General features: G+C 39.7%; 1 protein-coding gene across 2 annotated transcripts in view; it reads left to right on the forward strand.

Annotated features, from left to right (window-relative positions):
• Nucleotides 1–24,719, forward strand: part of tbc1d9b (TBC1 domain family member 9b) — an 89,947-nt gene that overhangs the window by 26,119 nt on the left and 39,109 nt on the right. For both annotated transcript variants that reach the window (XM_079839778.1, XM_079839777.1), the window contains exons 5-8: nt 5,622–5,880; nt 17,949–18,156; nt 18,247–18,426; nt 18,951–19,118. In XM_079839778.1, coding sequence (XP_079695904.1) covers nt 5,622–5,880; nt 17,949–18,156; nt 18,247–18,426; nt 18,951–19,118 — 815 coding nt within the window. The remainder of the gene's footprint in view (nt 1–5,621; nt 5,881–17,948; nt 18,157–18,246; nt 18,427–18,950; nt 19,119–24,719) is intronic.

The raw sequence follows: 24,719 nt of genomic DNA on the forward strand, positions 1-24,719 counted from the left end.
AAGGCTGTGTGTGAGAAACATCAGTTTGGCCAGTCACAGGACAGACATCGCCCTGTCTTAATGACATTAGCAGAGTCCATGACGATGGATGCGGGTGTATTACCCCAAGAATTCCAGGAATAATATGACCATGGCTTACCTGTGATCCCTCACCTTTCTGAGGAAGATTTAGCAAATCAACAACGAGCAGATCCTGAGTTGAAAGAGGTCCTGGAGTACCTAGAGTCTGGTGAAAAACCTCTTGGAAGGACATCACAGTCACCTACAATGGTTATCTGGATGAGAGAGTGGAATAAGCTTGAAGTCAAGAATGGAGTGTTGTATAGGAAAAGAATGGATCAAGGTAGAGCATTGAGCCAACTAGTGTTACCCAAGGATCTCCGAGAGATGGTACTCACCAGTTTACATGATGACATGGTTCATCTAGGGATGGAGCGAATTCTTGATCTCCTCCGTTCCAGGTTTTATTGACCTAAAATGACTGGTGCTGTGGAGCGAAAACTCAAAACCTGTGAGCGCTGTATTCAGAGGAAATCTCCACCACAGAAAGCAGCTCCTTTAGTGAACATACGGACCAGCAGGCCCTTGGAGCTGATCTGTATGGACTTCTTGTCGGTAGAGCCAGACAGTAGCAATGCAAAGGATATATTGGTCATTACAGACCATTTTACAAAATACGCCATTGCGATACCTACCAAAGATCAAAAGGCTCGGACCGTGGCCAGATGTCTCTGGGATCATTTCTTACTGCACTATGGCTTCCCTGAAAAATTGCATAGTGATCAGGGCCCAGATTTCGAATCCCGAACCATTCAAGAGCTGTGCAAAGTCGCAGGTATCCGTAAGGTGAGGACGACCCCCTATCATCCAAGAGGGAACCCAGTGGAGCGGTTCAACAGGACCCTGCTGCAAATGTTAGGAACCCTGGAGAACAATAAGAAGGCCCACTGGAAGGAATTTGTTAAACCGCTTGTGCATGCATACAATTGTACAAAGAACGATGTTACAGGGACTCGCCTTATGAAATGATGTTCGGACGCCAGCCTCGATTGCCTGTGGATCTTGCTTTCGGACTTCCAGTTAATGACTCCTCGCAGTATGTGAAATCTCTGAAGGATCGGTTGGAGGAGAGCTACCAGCTCGCAACGCGCAATGCTATGAAGTTACCGGGACGAAACGAGGAGATTTGATAGGAATGTAGTTGCTTCCATTCTGGACATAGGTGATCGAGTCCTAGTAAGGAATGTCCGGCTGAGAGGAAAACACAAAATAGCGGACCGATGGGAACGACGTCTATGTTGTGTTAAAGAAAAGCAGTGGCATTCCCGTGTATATAGTTCGGCCAGAAGGAAAGGAAAGTCCAGTACGTACTTTGCATCGCGATTTATTTCTGCCCTGTGGGTTCTTGCCTAACACTGAGTTTGAAGAACCTGTCCATCAAAAAGAACACCGTGGGCCTAGGACAAGAGCTTAGTCCAGAGTTGAGGATGCTGCTGAAGCAGAGACGAGTCATTCTGATTCTGAGAGTGAATCTGTTCACTTTGATGTACCTTGAGAGTACTTGGAGTTCACTACTAGAGTTATTCCTGAAGAGAGACCAGCTCATGAGTCAGAGAGTTCATTGGTTACAAGAAACTTACCTGTAGTGACCTGTACCTGTGTGATTCCGCAAGTCCACCATCCATTGTCCTGGATCAGTTAAGAGATGATTCACCTGTTGAACAAAAATCAATTATGGATGAAGTCACCTGTGATGCATCATGCAGAGCGAGATGTCTCTGGAGTTGAACCTGAAAGGGACAGAGAAGAGGGATTAGCAAACGTAATCTCAGAAAAAGAATGTGATGAATCAAGTGAGCTACCAGATGAGTCATATGAGGTGGTCAATGAAATTGGACCAGATGCACATGAAGAGGATGCTACTCCTTATCCTGACTCACCCCCTGTCAGACATCTTTCAGATATTCCGACTGTGCCAGGGGATGCAGGAGATATGGGTCCAAGACGTTCGATGAGGCAAAGTAGACCACCGGACAAGTTGCAGTATGCACGGCTGGGAAATCCCTTGATTTCAGTCATTCAGTCTTTATTGCAAGGATTAAGCTCTGCACTTTCTGAATCAGTAGAAGAGTCTGAATATATTAAATATCCTCACAATATTGGACACAATGCAGTTCCACCTGTGTGACTTAAAGGTCCCCTTCTTCGCGATTCCATTGTTCAAACTTTAGTTAGTGTGTAATGTTGCTGTTAGAGCATAAATAATACCTGTAAAATTATAAAGCTCAAAGTTCAATGCCAAGCGAGATATTTCATTTAACAGAAGTTCCCTTTCAAAGCCTACAGCGAACGGCTGGCTTGGACTACATCCTGGTACTTCCTTCTTTAATTACGTCAGTAGAGCAGTAGAACAGACTAACCTCCGCCCATAAAGAAACGCGAAAAAGGGGGCGCGGTCTTGTTGCTGTCCCACGTGGAGAAGCGGACGGTCGCGTGGAGAAAAGGAACTGTTGCGTTGAGTGTGTTTATCGCCATGTCATCGAGACGCTGTTATTTTCATCCAGGAGTCAAATCACCTTTGTTTGGCTTTCCCAGGGACGCTGTAGAGATTATTGAACGCATACATCTCTCCGTTAAGAGGCGTGACCTTTCCAACGTGCGCTAAGCTGCTGTCAAATTACAACACAGGAACCGCTTTCACGTGCGCTAAGCTGTGGTCGAATCACAGCACAGGAACCGCTTGCACAATCAGAACTCGTTACGTGTTTCTGAAGGAGGGACTTTATAGAACAAGGAAATCACCAGCCGTTTTTAGGACAGTGGAAACAGCGGTATACAGATAAGTAAATAGTGTGAAAAATACTGTGTTTTTTTACACGCGAAACATGAACACATGTTATATTGCACACTGTAAACACAATCAAAGCTTAAAAAAAACACGAAGAACGGGACCTTTAACCACTCCCAAGCACAGGGACGTGCTATGATTCAGGAGGGGGAAGTGTAACCAAGGTTACCAGAGAGTAATAGAAGAATAAATAATGTGATTAATATAACAACTTAGTAATGTTGAAAAGCTACTGAAAACGATTTAAGAGAAGTATATTCATAAAAGAAAATATTAATATTATACAAATAAATATTTATATCTGGTTATTAATGTGACCAATAGCGTTCAGTTTTGAACTTGAGATGAGTCAATGAGAGCGCAGAATGTGGCGCAGCGGAAAAATTGATTTCCGGATTTTGCACGAGGTTTATGCGTGGAGTTAGAGGCAGCTCTCTCTCTTGTGAACGGATGACTGATGAACGCGGTGTTTGTTGACTCCGTGGGAAATATAAAGAAAGAAAATCATCTAGATGAATTCTGTCGATGGATTGATGTTAGAGAAAAGGATTTAAAGGGGACGTGCTATTCTGGAATTTTCTGAGTTGAACGATCTCCTTGGTCAGGTTTTATTTTCCTTGTTGTTCTGTCCTTTTCGGAGTCCTCTGTGTTATGTGACGTGTATTCTGGATTTGTCCCGGCCTTCCAGTGGATCTGAGGAGGGTTTGGACTGGCGAGCCTCCCTTGAGTCTAGGTCTTGAGTTCTGGGTTTCTGTGGAAACAAAATACAAGTTTTCTGAACTCTGCGAATGGTAGGAAATCAAATGACTTTTCCCATCTGTTGTTTTTTTCCTGGGATGAAGTGATTTTCCCTCATCAACAGATAAAAGGACAATTGAGTTTTTTTTTCAACGGACTATTTGAAATCGAAGGACATTGTTTTATTTCTTTGAGAAGTGTAAATGTTCTTTTGGGGTTGAAAAACGGTGATACATTGTTTTGGGTTTGATTTAAAGAATAAAAGCAGAGTTAACAAAGGTAATATAAGTGTTTATATTTAACCTTTGGTGAATCAAACACTGAGTTGAAGCAAACGAACAAAGAACTTACCTTGTTGAAAAGGTTAATGACACCTGTGAAAGCAAAAGAGTGATACAATTCAGAACGAGAATTTCAATTGTGAAAATATTTTTTTTTAATTTATTTCTGTTTTAATTTTCACATGGGTTTTAACTTACTTTCTGATGATTGCTGCTAACAAAATACACATTGTGTGTTCAACCAAACTGTTCTCCGAGTCTGTTCACTGTTGTTGTTGTTGTATCTTTCTCAGCAGCGAATCTATTCTTCTGAGACGCTGGTCCATAGATTGGCATATAACTAGTCATTTATAGTTGCAAGTTATTAGCCAGAGTGAGTGTTACAACAGCGTTTCTGCTAAATAAAACCGGAAACCGAGGGTAACGCAGATATGACGCAATCGACAGGCGACTCCCTCAAACGCATAGCTCACACGTCCCGGTTCCTTGGTTAAAATAGCAATTTCTCACGATTTACAAATAGTTGGAAACATTTGGGATATTCTAAGTACTCAACTGAACAAAATATATAACACTGGCCTAGTGGTTTTTGGATATTTTACTGCAAAAATCTTACATAGTTCACCTTTAAAAATACAAGCATGTACATACATGTTGCTCACATATTATGGTAGCCCAGTTTGTGCTGAATACAGTGTAATTACACGTTTGCCATTAATGTGTTTATAAGCAACTGAAAAAAGCACAAATGTAAGAGCATGTCAACTTCTAAAGGGCCCCAAAACAGCTCAGACTTCTAGGGGTTAACCCATTCATTTCGGTGTGCTTTTGTCTGCGTTAATAAAGAAATCTCTTAGGCCTTCTCTTTTTCTATCAAATTGAATACAAAAATAAAGGTAAAGATCCGGTTCATAGTTTTATATAATTCGTTTAATAATTTGGTTAGTAAAAATATACAATTAATTTAAATTGAGCTGCAAATGCTAACTTCTTACTCATTTGAAAGTGACCTATAACATCCTATGACATGAAATTAATCAAAATTTAAATGATCTCATGGATGTGGCTATTGTGTTTTGCGGTCATGGTGGCACCAGCTGCTGCAATAAATGTGCTGTATGTGCCTTTGACATAGTCCTTTTATATTTACCCTCTTTAAATGCATATTGCCCACCTTGCACAGTTTCCCTAAAGCCACCAGGGTGGTGGTGGTGCCAGGTCTTGGGCCCGTCATCGCTACTTGCATCTATATTTTAGTGATGTAATTTAAGTCTTGAACGCTCTGTGAAAAGGGCTGATTCATACTGAATTAAATGCTTAGTGCATGCATGGGCGGCAGTTGTGGCCTAATGGTTAGAAAGGTTGCGGGTTCGAATCTCAGGTCCGGCAGGAATTATCGGTGGGGGAGTGAATAACCAGCGCTCTCCTCCACCCTCAATACCACGACTGAGGTGAGACCCTTGAGCAAGACACCGAACCCCCTACTGCTCCCTGGGCGCCGCAGCAATATGGCTGCCCACTGCTCTGGGTATGTGTTCACGGTGTGTGTGTGTTCACTACTGTGTGTGTGCACTTGGATGAGTTAAATGCAGAGCAAAAATTCCAAGTATGGGTCATCATACTTGGCCACACGTCACTTAACTTCACTTCTTCTCTTCTACCATGCTTAATAAAATCTGTTTGTCTCCTTTCTTGTTTTTCATTTGGAGTTTTCTGCGTCTTTTTCATCTTCGTTCTTTCTCCTCTCACCCTAGTTTCACTGGTGGTGCAGTGGACGGACGTCACGCAGTTGGACAAGAACGCCACACTGGTTTTCCCGGAGAGCATCCGCGTGAGCACTCGCGGCACCGAGCACTTCTTCTCCATGTTCCTCAACATCAACGAGACCTTCAAACTGATGGAGCAGCTGGCCAACATCGCCATGAGACAGCTGCTGGACAACGAGAGCTTCGCTGCTGATCGTTCCCTCCCCAAACCCTGCAAGACCCTGAAAAACGTCTCCGCACTCAAGAGGTGAGCAAACCGCATGAGATGAGGTGTATATATATATATATATATGTATGTATGTATGTGTATATATATATATATATATATATATATATATATATATATATATATATATATATATATATATATATATATATATATATATATATATATATATATATATATATATATGTATATATATGTATATATGTGTATATATATATATATATATATATATGTATATATGTGTATATATATATATATATATGTATATATATGTGTATATATATATATATATATATATATGTATATATATGTGTATATATATATATATATGTATGCATGTATGCATGCATGCATGTATGATTTAACACATTAAATTAACACATTTAATGCACCCGCCCTGCCCCAGACCTACGTAGTTCATCTTACATTTCATATAAGTGATTGTTGATGAACATGAAGGAACAACTCACTGCATGTAGCCTATAGAATGCAGTTATATGCAGGAGTGCACATAACTGGTGCGCAGGTGCATGGTAAAAATAAACGCTGTGGAGCAAAGCACTTCTCTGGTTTTCTGTGTGAATGAATGGCGCAGACGGGCGGTTTCATTTACCACACATTGAAGCACACGTGATGCTTGCAGTTAGCCTGACAAGCCAGACCCACATTAAGATGTTTGGTCTGGAAACTCACCATTGACAGGGCTCAATCCGAGGGGCGGGATACACGGTTGTCTGTCAAATTCCCTCTGCACGCAATTGGATATCGCCATAACCAACCGAGGCGGAGCTAACGTTAGTTGATAGATTAAACTCTGAATACATCTTCCTTTCTTACGAATGACTTCAGTGCCATTCTTTGTTCTTTCCTCAAAGAAAAGCTTAACTCCAAGTCTTCCAGAGTAGCGGCCAAAACCGATTTGAAAGACACTGATCGTCGGCTTCTTTGTTTACCTGTAGCATGCAGAACCTTCGCAACTCCGCTCCGTCATTATGTTAAGCCCGCCCACCGACTCTACACACGCTGTGATTGCCTGACCAAAGTTTGGTTTTTCCAGCTCTGAGGTCTACCGAGAGTTGCTAGACTACACTCGCGGCAAAATAAATTTTCTGCCACTAGGGTGCGTCTAGATTTCTAGGCTAGCTTGCAGTGTTTTTAGCCTCTGCTGCCTCACTATATGAGGAAATGAATGCATTAACTTCATCTCAGCCTCTCTGAGAGTCACTTCATAAGCATTTTACCGTTTCATTTGAGAAAAACTATTGTCATATCATAAACACTCAGAAACTCAAAGGTCTTCACGGCAACCTGTCAAAATAAAAGTTTGGTTTAACTTGACAGAAATGTAATACATACTTGTCTAAGATGACAACAGAGATTTTTGACCCAAAGCCAGCTGTTGACTTGTGGATGCAAACAGCAAATTGCAGGCTTAACCAGGGAAGAAAGAAGCAGACCTACATCATCATGTATCATGTTCGATAGAAAGAAGAGAGTGAGGAGGTCAGTCAGGCGGAAAGTGATGACGACAGCTTGTAGGATAAAAGTGCTGTGTAAAGTGTGAGTCCCTTGAGAACCAAACCAAAAAAGTTATGTGCACTCCTGGTTATATGCCCCTAAAATTCAAGATATCAGGGCAAAAATGCCCCTGTTTGAGTTTTGGTCTCATATCTATGAGCCATATGTAATGAGTGCTGTTTTTGTCCTGAATAGCATGAGTGCAAATGTAATATTGATTTTATACAACAGTTCAATAAATAAGAAGTTAATATTGTTATATTTTAGACACAATATTGTCTGCTTTTGGTTAATTTTGCAGACAAAAATAGTACCTATAAAGCCAGAGCAGAACTGTTGTGTGTCTGAGGAACACACAGCGGTGTTTCATTTCTGTATGAATATGCGTTTTGAACGAATCAGGTAAACCAATGATTCAATGGCCCATTCATAAAAAGAGCCATTTACTTAATTCCTGGTTTGAACAAATTGAATGAATCAATGAATGAATGACTCAATGACTTACTCGTTTAGACATTTACTGCCACCTACTAGCAGTTTTAGTTTCTTATTTGGAGTATCATTTCATTAAAATAAAATCATATTTCCATATTAATAAAAAACAATTAAAGGGATAGTTCACCCAAAAATGAAAATTGTCATTTACTCACCCTCATGGCCGTTGAAGCCTAAAAGTTAGAATTAGGGCTAAATAATAATAATAAATAATAAATAAATAGGGCTGTCAAAGTAAAATAAAAAAAATAATGCAGATGAATCCATTCTGAATTGGACTTTGACCCCGAGCTGTAATGAAGGAGGTGTTGTTTTGCAGAAATAATTTCTTTTAAAGTGAATTTCGTTTTCTATAAATTGTATTTTAATTTTGATCAAGGTTTCATAAACGAATTGCCTGTAGCCTATATTTAATAAATAAGAAGCAAAATAAGAATGCCGGGAACGGATTGACCTGCGTAACGAACCCACTGGCCTGTTTCCGCGGCCTTTGAGTAAGAAGCGTCTCTCTTTTTAATACATTTCTAGAATATATGTATTACAGTATAACATACAATATATTACAGTAGGCCTATTATAGATAGTTATGATATTTGTGCACCGGGGTCCGTGATTTCTAGGTTAAAGTTGGCATGGCACCTGCTACCCGTGGCTGTTTAGAACTGTAGGTTACATCAATAAATTACAATACTTTCGTGCTATGGGCACTGCCATTGGTACAGGCAGTGGAAGAGCCTATTTTTCTCTGAGCTTGCTTCTGCTTTTCAGACATGGAAGTGTGACAAATGCACATGGGCTATATGAATTCTCTAATGTGGATACAGGCATGTTGTAGACATCACTGTACAACACATGTCCTTATTAGGAGAAAATATATGTGGTTTTAACGAGAAAAATATGTCGTTTTAACGACATAAGATCTCGTTATTACGACATAATTGAGTGAAAAAAATATGTATGTGGCAGCAATGTGTCACCATAACATATAGCCTAATAATAATAATAAACAAATACACAACTTATAATTAAAAAAAAACCTAAAATATGCAAAGCCTTCAACACGTAGCCTATAGACAAGCTACAATACCATAAATGAAGGAGTAGACTATAAGTTGTTGCTAAGGGGAAAATCCAAACTTCACAGTCTATTCATCAAACTAAAAATGCAGTCAACCAAATCGAAAAAGTTATTTAACAGTAATATGCAGTTATAAGCCGTGTCCACTGTATTTTTTGTTGGTTTTCATGAGACCCCCCTTGAAATGACCAGGACCCCATTGCCCCCCCCAATCAAAATTGTCTGGAGCCGCCACTGTCCGAAGATGAACGAGTTCGAGGCGAATCTAGCCGAGCATGACGTCTCAGGGCAGACACACAGAGAGTCATTATTTGTATCTTTTAAAGTATATTTTGGGCAAAAAGCATAGTACAATAGTATATTATACATAGTATAATGTTAAAAATGAATAGTAGCCTACACAAACATTTCTAAAACTGTAAAAACTTTTTTTTTTTTTAAATAAAGCATTAATTAATTATTTTATGATAAACATACTATTTTAAGTGCACTCATTTATAGTCAGAAGTTAAAAATAATTGATAAATAAATACATTTAAAAATTTATTTATTATTATTTGCCTATTGTTGCATTTAGGCTACATGCATTTAGAAGAAGAAAAGGGAACAAAGAAATTAAAAGTCAGTCATAATACACAATGTCAGGTTTATTAGGCAATAATAATAAAGTGCTAAGATTATTACAGTTAAACAAGATTTGACGCACATAATTCTTATTAAATCGTTGTATTCCTCCACCCGTTTATAGAATCACTGCAGTTAATATAAATTGATGAATAATACACAATAAAACAATAAGATTCGTTAACACGTAGGCTACCTGGGAGTTTGCTGTTCTTCTAAAATGAATCCGTGAGTAAAGTTTTTACAAACCCGTGCGCACGGATTGTGAAAGCGTGCGCACGGATTATGCATTTGTGGGAACGGATTTAAAAACCGAGGGTACGGTTTGCAAAATCTGAGCGCACGAATTGGAAATTCGTGGGTACGGTTTATTAATCCGGTGGCACGATTTGTTAAACCGAGGGAACAGTTTAAGAATTCGTGATCACGTTTTATAAACTGAGGGAACGGATTGCAAAACCGTCGGCACGGATTGATTGTTTTTCTCCTAGGTGACGTGCCGGGCTCTGTAGATTTGTGAAAGTGTACATAAGAATGCAAGCGCAAATTAAATTTGTATGCGCAAGATAAGTTTTGTAGCCTAAAGGTGTAAGTTGACTTTAAAGTGTAAGAAAAAAATATTTGCAGCATTTTACTGTTATTCGTAAGTGTAATTCATGTATTGTGAAACTGCAGCTTCATGTTAACGCAAAATAAACATGATCTGTATTCTTCTGACTTCCATTTTTCCGTGCTAAGACTTTTGACATGTTTCTTTCGCCAAGATACGGCCAAAATCATTGCATGACTGTGAACTTTGATTTGCAAGCGAAAACATCAGAGTCAGGAACTGCAAACCAGATTGACCGTGTAAAACCAAACTTTGTGTAAAAAATATAAACTGCTGCAAATGTCTAAATGACTTGTTGTGAACGTAGGGCAAAAAAGTTCCCGAAAGAAACCGATTTGTACAGTTCCGTCTTTCTTTTAGCTGCGCTTAAAGTTTTGGCACGATTCTCTCACTCGCTCTGTTTTGCGAGCTCGAGGAGGAAGGCGGGTCCACCTTCTTCTGTAGCCAATCAAATGAGCTGCTCGCTGACTCTGGATTTATCCTTATCTGATTGGTTCAATAAAGACTCCAGACGCCAGAACACATCTTTATCTTCATTTGGCTAAGAATCGTTCTCACTGCCGAAATTGTACTTTTAATGCACACATTAAAACTCTGACGACGGATTGTTTCACGGCACTATTTTGAGTGGATTATTATTTCGGATTTATGTTGTGTTCAGTTCTATATTTGAAGTTTCCAGGTCTAGTAATCTAACTGTTACATTTCTCAGACCAAGTGGGATTATAAGTGCTGCTGCTAATGTTCAAGTTTTTCATATAAGTAATTTACCAGATAGATTATTATATGTAGGCTTAATATAGTGTAGGCTAAGCTTACCCATATAGATTTTTATGTAAAATTTATTTTATGTTGCGTAATGTTTCCCATGCAACAGGTGAGCCAGTGCACAATTATTTTTTATGTATTTTAATTTTCTGTGCATATTTTATTTTGTTAAACTACATAAATGCCATTATCTGTACCGTATCCCAACTGTTACAATAAAACATCAATTGAGCAATAAAACATGCATTTTTATTCAGTATATAAGCAATATTTGGCTTTTTATGTTAGACATTATTGATACCGTGAGAAATTACATTCTCAGGAAAATAGCCGCTTATCAGTCAATCGTTAATTGATCGATAAGGTCAATCAACTATCGTATCAACTACCTAATTTGCATCACTAATTAGGAGTCTTAAATGGGTTAAATAATGTCTTAAATGAACTTTTGAGAAAATGAGATGCGCGTGACAGTGCGTCAGATCCGCGTCATGTTTGGCAGCGGCTGATCTTAAAGTGACAGCAGCACTGACTGATGATGTCTGTCATTAATGTTCATCAAAGAACAAAGGGAACAGAGAAAATTGTAGCTTTAATGGTGATTAATCTATATTTCATTTTTTACTTATGCAGTTAAGAAAGGTGTTTGATAACTATTACATTTCTGTATATGTCTAACAGGGAAGGCCATGGGTAAATATAACATTTATTATAATGGGTTTATGTAAAGATTGTTTTAAGTTCACTTAAATTAAAAGTTGTTTTTTAAAGCCTAATAAATGTTGAAATTGGTAGCTTTCATTTATACTGTAATGTAACGTCATTAATGTTTCATAGAGACATTAGTATCAGTGATACTGGCCTTCATTCATAAAAAGATGCCATTACAACACATTTAAAATATGCTGTCTTTAAATTGTTTCTATATTAATTTGGAGAGTAACTGAAATTATTACAATATCACAATATTAAAAACTCCAAAATATTCAAACTTGTGATTAATCACGATTAATTACAGAAATGTTTTTATTAATTAGTTAATTTTTTTTAATCGATTCCCAGCACTAATTTATTCATTTCTATTTTTATTTATTTCCACATTTATTCATTTCTACATTTCTTTATTTTTACGTTTATGTATTTCTACATTTCCTTGTCCGTAGGGTAATGAGGAGGGCATGTTTTACCTCAGACATGGCAATCGAGCTCAGAGTGGGCGAGGACGAAACATTGAGGCCACAGTGACACCTTTTGGTGTGGCCGAAAATACAATAAGTATAGCTTACTGACGTTGATGCTGTCTGTGATGAATGACTTGGATAGGTATATGGCCAAAATCTTAAATCACGGGTTAAGTCATAGGTCATAAGGTTGCCCCTGGACATCAGTTTATGGGGGTAGGCTAAAGACTACCACCGCTTAATAAAAAATAAGTTTGTTTCTGTTGCTGTCAGTATTGTTTTTGGAAGTTACATTAAAATGCAGTTCGCTCAAAAATATGAGGGCACGCGACAGGTGCTGTTTGAAAGAGGATGATGCATCTGTGCATCTGTTTCCAGTTGATAACTTAGCCTAAGATGTGTGATTAATAATAAGACCACACCAAGACAAAAACATTATACTCTATGATGCTGTGACTGTCCACATGTTTAGTGACGCAACGCGACAAAATGTTCTACTGTAACCGACGCCTCGTTCTATTTTGTACATGTTGTGCATGTACAAATAGGAAATATGAAAGGGAAGTGAATTTGTGGTCTCTTTTCAAATGCATTGATCAATATGCTTGCGTCGACTTCACTGTTGCCTATATGTGCGCTGCTTCCTTTCTGTATGTTCTGACCGGTAATGGAAAATATCAAGCGCTTCCATTCAGAATCCCTGTTATCAGATCCTTTGAATTTGTTGCTGTTCATGTTTGTTAGCTCAGGACATTTTACAAATCGAGACCAGACGATGTTCTACGGCCATAAAGAAGTAAAATAAAGAGTAGCCTATCCATGCCTATCCTTTTTTTGAGAAAAGCTTGCAGAAGCTCATGACTTCCGCGGCACAGCTCTGCTGCAGACCCAGTGGTTCACAGGTCGTTACTATATTGTTTTGTCTTGTTCGCAGTTGTTATATGTTGTTTTTATTGTTTTTTTTAATTAATATTATTGTTTGTTTTTTTAAAAACATGAATACTTGCTGGTTTCTGGCTTGGTTGGCGGTGTGCCTGGCCGTGTTTGTGACCGCGGCCGGCTCGGGAGCGAGCGCCGTGACTGGCGTCCTCAGCTAGAACTTTTATTACTCTTATCCCGGTCTCGTTTCTGCAATTCACAAATAGATTTTCCTGAAGATTGCTACGAACTGGTTAGGAATTTGAGGATAAATGAACGAAGGCGCTTTCCAAAGAAACGAGGATCAAGAGGAGGGGTCCGTCAAAGGCTTAAAAGAAGAAGTTTTAAACCTCCTCTACCGGTAATCACATTATCAAATGTACGTTCCCTGAGCAATAAGATGGATGAATTGGTAGCTAAAATCAACTATGACAGAGACTTTAGGCAAAGTCATCTATTATGTTTTAGACATACAGGCATACAGGACATTGCTCTAAATGGCTATACAATGATTAATTGTAACTGAGACAATGTTGCATCTCGTAAGTCTGTGGGAGGAGGTTTGTGCTTTTTTGTACACAACAAATGGGCAACACATTCTCGGATTAATGAACAAGTATGTACTACAGACTATGAACTCCTACCAGTGTCTTTTAGACCTTTTTATTTACCCTGGGGATTTTAACATATATCACGGGCCTGAATAATGATAGCCTGGTTAAAACCAGACCATTCTCAATCTAAATTTGCCGGAAGTTGTCTTGGTTTTCCCAGGCTAGAATAATGAGGAAGCCGCAAACAAAATAAAACACCGTTATAATGATGCCTTGACTCGCTCATCTGATCAACCAATTTTAATTCTTGGAGATATGAATTTATGTGATTTATCAAGCTATTTGCCTAACCTCCATCAGCATGTGGATTGCCCCACTCGATCAACACGCATATTAGATAAATGTTTTGGCAACATAGTGGATGGATATAAGGCTGTGTGTCGTCCTCCTTTGGGGAGGTCAGATCATAATATTATACATTTGCTACCCAAATATTGAGCTAAGTTTAAACAAGAGAAACCAGTGACTAAAGAGATACAACTGTGGACAGATCAGAGCAAAGAAGAACTTAGAGACTGCTTTGAGGACACAGAGTGGCAACTGTTTTGCATGTGAAGATGTACATGAAATTATTGACACCATTACATCTTGCATACGTTTTTGTGAAAGCAATTGTGTTAAGACTGAAACAATTCAAATGTATTCGAATAATAGGTTATGGTTTACTAAAGATCTCAAAATGTGTTTAAATGAGAAAAAAGCTGCATTTTTAAACAGTGATAGGGAACTGGTTAGAGATAAAAGGAAGGAATTCAGGAGTCAAATAAAGAAAGCTAAACTAGCATATAAGGATACGATTGAAAATAGGTTATATACAGGCAATGCAGCATGGGAGGGGCTTAATAGTATTATGGGAAGAGAGAAGAAGAAACAGGTGTGTTTTTTACAAGGTGCACTTTCTATAGAATATTTAAATGTTTTCTTTGCTAGATTTGATGGGGGGAATGTACTACTGAATGTGAGAGCTTAAAGAGTATGAAATAGCAGCCAGTCTTGCTAGCATTAACCCAAATAAAGCACCTGGCCCAGACGGGCTAAAGGGTTGTGTGTTAAAAGACTGCTTTTCAACTAACTGGTGTCCTTACCCAATTGTTCCAGCTCTTGTTAAATTGTAAGGTGGTACCAAATTCATGAAAAAAAACAAAGATTGTTCCAGTACCTAAAATATCTAATGCCGACCAGTTAAAACATTTTAGACCGATAGCTCTAACATCCATGTTGGGTAAATGTATGGAACGAGTATTAACAAAGCATATGGAACAACGTGGTTAAAGATTTGGACCCCCTTCAATTTGCCTATAGGGGAAAGAGGGGCACTGATGATGCTATTATAACCTTATGTGATTTTGTTGCTGAAAATATTCAGCATATTACAAATCACATTAGGATTTTATTTATAGATTTTACTTCAGCTTTTTTTTTTTTTTTCAGATTCGGATTGATATTCTTTTGCAAAGATTAATTGATTTAGGAGTAGGCCTAAATGGTGATCTTATTTGGTGGATTAAAGACTTTCTTTTAAATCGTCCTCAAAGAGTAGTTGTCAATGATATGGTGTCAAAAACAATTATTGTAGTTCCACGAGGATCTATTTTATCACCTTTACTTTTTTCTTTGTATACAAATTAATTTAAAATCAAGGATTCATATTTTAATTTATTTAAATATGCAGATGATATGGCACTTGTTGGCCGGCTGAGTAAAGCTGGAACAGAAATAGATTTGCTGTATTATAGTTACAAAAAAAAAAAAAATAATTATATATATATATATATTAGGGGTGTAACGGTTCGTGTATTCGTACCGAACGGTTCACGGGGTGAGTTCCAAATGGAATCAGTATTCCCTATTTGATCATCCCTATGTGAGCAGGACACACGTGTACCGTATGTAGCAGTTTGGAATGCACTTGGCAAAGGGAGCGGCGTAAATTCCTCATTATCTTCAGCTGGGATGTTCCGGTGACAACGCAGCACAGTGTCCGTCAGCAGATCAGGGTTGCCAGATATTCACAACAAAACCCGCCCAATCGCTACTCAAAACTAGCCCAAAACAAGCCCAGTCTCATTTCAGTGGGTTTTTTTTGGTAAAAATCTCTTATGGGGGGTAAAATATATGTCTTTTTGGCAGGGTTTCCTGCTGAAATACGCATTCCCGGTGCTAAATATCACACAATTGGGGTTGCTTCAACCTGCGGACATGTATGAACTTGGCAACAGTGTAGCAGATGTCGCAGTTTTATCTGCATCATTTTGTATGCAACTGTTGCAACTGTTGCAAATAAAAATAAACATTTTTTATTTTAAAATGTTTATAAAATATGCTTTGTAATACTGTATATAAAAAGTAATATAACTCTTAAAAATATGAATTGTATATTTATTTATGCTGGCGCTGCATTGTCACGGGAACATCCCAGCTGAAGATAATGAGGAAATTACGCCGCTCCCTTTGCCAAGTGCATTCCAAACTGCTACATACGGCACACGCGTGTCCTGCTCACATAGGGATGATCAAATAGGGAATACTGATTCCATTTGGAACTCACCCGTGAACCGTTCGGTACGAATACGCGAACCCCTAATATATATATATATATATGCTGAGTGATGAAAACACTTCTTACACTGTAGGCCTCCTACCAGAACAGGTATTATAGTCATCTCGGTAACTTAGATAACCTAAACACGTGGTCTACATATGCAATGAATACAAAACAATAAGAACATAAACTAATCAAGTCCAAGGGTAAACTACACAGTCAAAATGTTGGTCCTCGCAGTGAAAAAATAATACAAATAAATCAATCAAGAAGAAGACAAAGTCGGACATTAGTTGTTGATCCAGAGCTTGCGTGAGCGAGTCGTCTTAATCTTAATCGTAGCTTGTATATAAATTAAATCAGACCATTATACTTCAAATAAACAAGTTAACATTATAAATACAGAATTAACCATGAGTTTGTGACTTCAACGGCGCAATGTCCTCTTCTAAAGCAGCTTGTCGAACTGCTTCAAACCAAACATTCAAATAGCCAATCTAAGCCTGCAATTGTGTAACAAAGGCCCAGGGAGTGAACAACAAAACAAATCCTGAACAGGATCTTGTTTGACGAACCGCTCACGCGTCCGCGTCAGCATCTGTACCTTCAGTTTCCACTGGAATTCCATCGTCCGCACCCGAAAGGGGGAGCACCGCAGGCAGTGTATTGATAAAATCCTCAGCATCTCTAGGAGACTGGAACGACTCCATTCGGCCACCAACCTTTATCTTCAAAATTGCAGGGTAGAGCAGGAAGAACTCCACGCCCTTGGCACGAGCGTTATCCATTGCCTGGGAAAAGGCTAAGCGGCGTTTAAGAGTGTAGCTGCTATAATCTGGAAAAAATCTCACCCTCCGACCTTCGACAGTGAGAGGGTTTTTCCTGGCAGCTCGAAGAATCGATTGACAGGTGGTAAAACGAAGGACGTTGAAAATCATTGTGCGGGCATTCCCTCGATTCTTGTTGTCAGTGTACACTCGATGGGCACGCATTATTTCACCCTGGAGACTGCCAAGGGAGGGAAACCATTTGGGGAGTGATTGCGTCAGGTACTGGATTGCACTAGACCCTTCCAGACCCTCTGTCAAGCCCGTGATTCGAATGTTACACCGTCGACTTCTGTCCTCCATGTCCGCCAACTTAAGTTACATCTGTTGTAGCATTGCATCTTGAGTGGCTAGCAACTTTGAGTTACCTTTAACATCCGATCTTATTTTCCCCATCTCCGTATTTATAGTTCCGATGCTCTCAGACAAAGCCATTAAGTGGGTCTGGATAGCGCCCAGTTTCCCTTCCGTATCTTTTCCCATCTGCTGAAGTTGATCAAAACGGGATTCAAGATAGTCACGCTGTTTCTCCAACACTGCTTCAGCAATGGCTTCCATGTCAGACCGATTAACTTCGAGGTATTGGATACAGACTTTTTACCCGATTCTGCCATCCTGCTTCAACTGAAATGATTATAAACAAACTGAACAAAAATAAAAATGTTTCAACGGAGAATTACCGATCAAATGAACAAATCTGGGTGAGGAGAATCAAACTATGCTGCCATCTTATCCAGCTGATCACGTGACTCCTGAGTAAAACTTTTTTGACATTTGTTTTGTATATTTATTCATGTATTTTTTTTATTTAATTTTGGCAGACTTGGCATTCCATATTTTTAAAGAGTCAGTATAAATAAGTAGATCTTGGTTCAATTACTTTAAATTGACTTTAAATTTAATTCTTGTTTCAGGGACTTGGATGCGCGTGCAAAGAATGAGCGGTACAGGGCACTTTTCCGACTCACGCAGGATGAGCGCTTGGATGGACACACCGATTGTACGCTCTGGACGCCGTTTGCTAAGATGCATGTCGTCGGTCAAATGTTTGTTTCTAACAACTACATCTGCTTTGCCAGTAGAGAGGAAGATCTGTGTCAACTTATCATTCCACTGAGAGAGGTAAACACACACACACACACACACACACACACACGCACACATATATTTGCTCAACAGCTGTACAGTCACTCCCTCATTCTCTCCCTGTAGGTGACCATAGTGGAAAAAGCAGACAGCAGCAGTGTTTTGCCGAGTCCACTGTCGATCAGCACTAAAAACAAGATGACCTTCCTGTTTGCCAACCTCAAAGACCGTGACTTCCTGGTACAGCGAATCTCTGACTTCCTGCAGCGCACGCCTGACAGGCCGTGTGGCCTAAATTCTCAATCTGTGAGTAAGAATTCATCAGAATGTATGATATTTTCACCGGGTTAATGACATAAATGTGATGTAAGGAATGAAGGGATTTTCCATAGTATTTAATTTTATATACGGTTTCTTTCAAAAGTTTTAGGTTGGTAAGATTAATTACTATTTTTGATAGAAGATGGTGATTTGCTGCTCAAGAAACATTTCTGATTATTATTATTATGTTGAAAACTGTTGTGCTGCTTCATATTTTTAAGGAGATTTTTTTTTTTAGGATTCTTTGAATAGAAAGAACAGCATTCATTTGAAATTGAAATCTTTTGTAACATTATAAATGTTTTTAATGTCATTTTTGATTAATTTAATGCATCCTTGCTGAATAAAAGTATAAATTTTCTTCAAAAAAAATCTTACTCACCCAAAACTTTTGAACTAGTGTATTTAGTTTTCATGCTTACACACATTTGCCCCATTGATGCATAACTCATTTCTACATTCGTCACTGCTGGTCACTTGAAAGCGTGTCATGTGACCTCCATCTCCAGGAGAATCCCAGCCCGAGTACGCCGCCGTCTCTGCCCTCGTCCCCTCCTGTCCTAGGGCTTGGAGAGATGCCCCACAACCAACACTACAGCCCCAGTCTGCCCACTGCCAAGCAGGGCCTACTGCGAATCTACCATCAGGATGTCCCGGAGGAGCTGGGCCCCAAAATGGTGAGACACCCATCAGCCCTTATGTGAAGTGGTTCAAACAATTATACATAAAACATATATTTTTATATCTATAAGTCCAGTCTCTTTCATTCAGATCGTTATTATTGATAATAGAAGAATACATACACTATATTGCCAAAATTATTGGGACACCCCTCCAAATCATTGAATTCAGGTGTTCCAATCACTTCCATGGCCACAGGTGTATAAAATCAAGCACTAGGCATGCAGACGCTTCTACAAACATTTGTGAAAGAATGGGTCGCTCTCAGGAGTTCAAGCGTGATAGGTTGCCACCTGTGCAATAAGCCCATTCGTGAAAATTCCTCACTACTGTCCTCCCATCCTTCAAACAGTTTGTGGATTCCCCCACTAGGAAAGAAAAGGTGTTAGATTTGTGTTATGGGAACATAGAAAATGCTTATACTGCACACGTGCAGCCTCTGTTAGGCTCCGCTGACCACAATATTGTCTTCTTGTTTCCACAATATAAACAAACGCTGAAGAGGGAAAAACCAGCCACTTACAAAATTACTCAGTGGTCAAAAGACGCAACTGCGCAGCTTCAGGGATCACTTGCATGCACAGATTGGAGTATCTTTGATGGTAACTTGGATAAAAAAACGGAGATAATAACTGACTATATCAAGTTTTGTATGACAACCGAAAGTTCGAAAGTTAACATTTCTACACCTACTGATCTCAACTCGTTCACCAAAGACCTGAATAATTTTTATGCCAGGTTTGACACCCTGAACTGCACCACTGAATGTGAAAGACTGCTCAGGAGTTTACCCACCCCTGAGCAGCCACACTTTGTTCCTCTAACGGTAGTAGATGTCTACCAGCAGCTCAGGAGGTGCAAAACTGGCAAGACCCCCGGCCCAGATGGGATCACCTGTAGGCTGCTTAAGAACTGTGCCCTGGAGCTCTCTCCTGTTCTCCACTCACTCTTTAACGAGTCACTACAGACAGCAACTGTCCCCACCATCTGGAAAACAGCCACTATCATCCCTGTTCCCAAGAAACCTCGTCCCTCTGAATTTAATCATTACAGACCAGCAGCACTCACTTCCATAATAGCAAAATGCCTTGAGAAACTGGTACTGAACACCATCCTTCCAGTCGTCGGCCCAAAGCTGGATCCTTACCAGTTTGCCTACAAGGCCAAAAGGGGAACAGAGGATGCTTTTGTATCCCTACTTCATACTCTTCTCCAACATCTGGACTCCCCTGGCCATTATGCCAGGATTCTTTTTATAGATTTCAGCTCCGCCTTTAACACGATTCAACGCCACACCATGATAACCAAACTCCACCATCTTCATGTGCCACCTCTCTACATTCGATGGATCAATAATTTCCTCAGCGACAGACCACAGGCGGTAAGGGTGGGTAGTACGTCATCCACCAGCATTACTGTCAACACGGGAGCCCCTCAAGGTTGTGTTCTCAGTCCCTTTCTCTATACGCTGTACACTAACGATTGCCGTAGCTCCTCCACAATCACGAAATACTTCTAATACTCAGATGACACAGCCATATTCGCCCTCCTCACCGGCAAGGAATCAGTTATAGCTTATCATCAATCTGTTGCCCATTTTACCCAATGGTGTACAGACAGTCATCTTCTCCTCAATGTTACAAAAACAAAGGAACTCATTATTGACACACGTCAAAAACTCTCCACCTCTCACTGCCCTATCTCCATCAATGGTCAGTTAGTAGAAATTGTCAACAGTTTCAGGTACCTTGGCGTTATTATGGACAATAAATTAAGTTTTGACTATCATATCACAGACATTCATAGACGCTGCCAACAAAGACTATTTGTCATACGTAAACTCAGGACTCTCTCAGTCAAACCACACCTCTTGTTTCTCCTTTACCGTAGTATCATTGAACCCATCCTCCTGTACTGTGCCACCTGCTACTTCACCATACTCTCTCTAACTAATAGAAACAAGCTCCTTAAAATCACCAACATCTCTGCAAAAATAATAGGTCTCCCAACTCCCGACTTGTCGGCTCTTTTTGACATTGCTATCATTCGTAGAGGAAACACTATAATACAAAATCCTAGCCACCCTCTCAACTCATGTTTCACCCTTCTTCCCTCAGGCTGTAGATACAGACAGCTGCCCCATAAAAAAATCACGCCTAGGGAAAAGTTTTGTTCTCTCAGCTATAAGAGCGCTGAATTTACATGATGCATAATTTCCATCATTTAAAAAAAAAAATTGTAATTAATTTTTTTTATAGGTTTTTGTTGCTAATGCCATCTTTGTGCAGCATGTCTATTTATGTGTACAATAATATGTGTATTATGTGCAGTATGTGTATACTATGTGTGCTGAATGTTGCTCCTGGTACAAGCTGTGGAAACAAATTTGCTCTACTGAGGACAATAAAGAATACATCTACATCTACAAAATATTCCACGGTCAACTGTTAGTGGTATTATAACAAAGTGGAAGCAATTGGGAACAACTGCAACTCAGCCACGAAATGGTAGGTCACATAAAATCACAGAACGGGGTCAGTGCATGCTGAGGCGCATGAGTCAATAGCTACACAGACCTCCAAACTTTGTGTGGCCTTCAGATTAGCTCAAGAACAGTGTGTAGAGAGCTTCATAGAATGGGTTTCCATGGCCAAGCAGCTCATCCAATGCAAAGCGTGGGATGCAGTGGTGTAAAGCACGCCACCACTGGACTCTAGAGCTGTGGAGACGTGTTTTTTGGAGTGACCAATCACGCTTCTCTGTCTGACAATCCCATGGACGAGTCTGGGTTTGGCGGTTGCCAGGAAAACGGTACTTTCCTGACTGCTTTGTGCCAAGTCTAAAGTTTGGTGGAGGGGGGGTTATGGTGTGGGGTTGTTTTTCAGGGGTTGGACTTGGCCCCTTAGTTCCAGTTAAAGGAACTCCTAATGCTTCAGCATATCAAGACATTTTGGACAATTTCACGCTCCCAACTTTGTGAAGAAGGAAATGGCAACCCACTCCAGTATCCTTGCCAACAAACCCTGTGGACAAAAGGCCAATAGATATGATGCCGTAAATGAGCCCCTCAGATCGGAACATATCCAATAAGCTACTGGGTAAGAGCGGACCGATGTTACAAAGAGCAATATTGTATAGGGACCTGGAATGTAAGATCTATGAATTAGTGTTGTCAAAAGTACCGACCGCGTTACTAAGTCGGTACTGAAATTTAAAAAATGTGACGGTTTGCGCGCTGTTGAGCTGGAATCGTAAACACCTCTGACTGGCCATTGTGCTCACGCGCTCATCGGATGTGTCTGTGATTGGCTACAATGATCAACGCACGTGAGCATTTGAAAGCACAAGCAGGCGTCGATTAGCGGACCGGCAGGCTGGTAGGTGCCTGCATTCAAATGCTCCCGTCTGTATCTGTGTAAGTGCTTTGTGAAAAACGTCGTTGAAATATATTTATAACATGTTTTTGAAGCGCTGGTCATTGTAGCCAATCACAGACATATTTAATGAGCGTGTGAGCACAATGGGCAATCAGAGCAAGATTCCGCTCAACAGCGCTCAAAGCGTCAAATTTTTTACATTTTAGTACCGACTTGGTATCGCGGTCTGTACTTTTGACAACACTACTATGAATCAAGGTAAGCTGGATGTGGTTAAACATGAGATAGCAAGATTGAACATCGACATCTTGGGAATCAGTGAATTAAAATGGACGGGAATGGGCGAATTTAATTCCTATGACCATTTGATCGAACTATTGTGGTCAAGAATCCCCTAGAAGAAATGGAGTAGCCCTCATAGTCAATAAAAGAGTAGGGACAGCTAGCCTGACATCATCATACTCAATTCTAGTCAGAATTTGAGTCTGATACTGCTCCGTTGGGCTGTGATTATGGGGTGTTTCAACCAAACCAGGAAAGACCTCAATTGGATAGACCTACAACCAATCAGAGCAACGGAGCGACGCATAACGTTAGTTGTCAAATGTCAACAGAACTCAACTACACTGTGTTGCCAAGTCCGCGGGTTGAAGCGACCCCAATTATGTGATATACAGACCCAGGAATGCGAATTTTAGCAGGCAGCCCTGCCAAAATAACACATTTTACCCCCCAAATGCCTTTTTTTCCCGGAGAACCCCCCTGGAAAGCTATTAGGCTTGTTTTTGGCTAGTTTTGAGGAACATTAGCAATTGGGCGGGTTTTGTTGTAAAAACTTGGCAACCCTGTCTGCACGCACGCTGTAATAAGTTAGAAGAAAAATATGAGTGTAAACAATCTTTGCCGGTGTTGTAAAAAAAGAATTTAAGGATACACAGAGTACTTACCAACACCATCATTTCTGAGAGAAATAGTAAAGGTGAATGCATACAGGGAGTGCAGAATTATTAGGCACGTTGATTTTCTGATCATATTTTTTTTCCAGGCACATTTGACCAATTCCAAACCACAGTAATCCTAATAACTACTATTGATTTAGTATTTAATAATGTATAAGTGATATATAATTGTTCATGAAGGCTGGAAATGAAAAACACCTTATATTCAGGTGTGCAGAATTATTAGGCATGTTTTCTTTTACAGATAAATTGAGCCAAAAAAGAGATTTAACTCAGACTGAAAAGTCAAAAAGTATTAAATGCCCATGAGGAGGATGCAATACTAATGCAATACTAGACATTGCAGTTAAGGCATGACCATTGGACAGTGAAATGCTCTTTGGGTCAGCAGGGTCAGACAAAAACATGTGGCGGAGAAAAGACACCTATTAACCGAAAAAACAATTAAGAATTAAGGTGAAGAATTAAGGGTGAAACCATCAGGAACCCTTTAGTCTCCAGCGCCACCATTTTCCAAAGCTGCAACCTACCTGGAGTCTCCAGAAGTGCAAGGTGTCAGGATCTCAGAGACTTCAGTTAGGTAAAGAATCCTAAAAAATGACCCCCACTAGATAAGAATCACAAGCTGAAGTGTTGTAAAATACATGAAGAAGGTTTTTTTATAGGCTTTATGGACAGATAGGTTGAGAGTGACTCTTGAAGGACCAGCACCACATCCTCTAGTACCACTGTTTGAAGAATTCATCTTCCAGAATCTGGCAGTTCGTTTTGGGAGTTCATTTTGGTCCATCCTGAAGTCCGTTTTGCAGAGATGGACTAAAAATGAACTCCCAAAACGTACTGCCAGATTCTGGAAGAGGATTTCTTCAAACAGTGGTACTAGAGGATGTGGTGCTGATCCTTCAAGTGTCACTCTCAACCTATAAAACCTATAAAGCCTATAAAAAAACCTTCTTCATGTATTTTACAACACTTCAGCTTGTGATTCTTATCTAGTGGGGGTCATTTTTTAGGATTCTTTACCTAACTGAAGTCTCTGAGATCCTGACACCTTGCACTTCTGGAGACTCCAGGTTGGTTGCAGCTTTGGAAAATGGTGGCGCTGGAGACTAAAGGGTTCCTGATGGTTTCACCCTTAATTCTTCACCTTAATTCTTAATTCTTTTGCAGTTAACAGGTGTCTTTTCTTCACCACCTGTTTTTGTCAGATCCTGCTGACCCAACGAGCATTTCACTGTCCAATGGTCACGCCTTAACTGCA

This window comes from Gobio gobio (assembly GCF_949357685.1).
Source record: "Gobio gobio genome assembly, chromosome: 16".
Lineage (NCBI taxonomy): Eukaryota > Metazoa > Chordata > Actinopteri > Cypriniformes > Gobionidae > Gobio > Gobio gobio.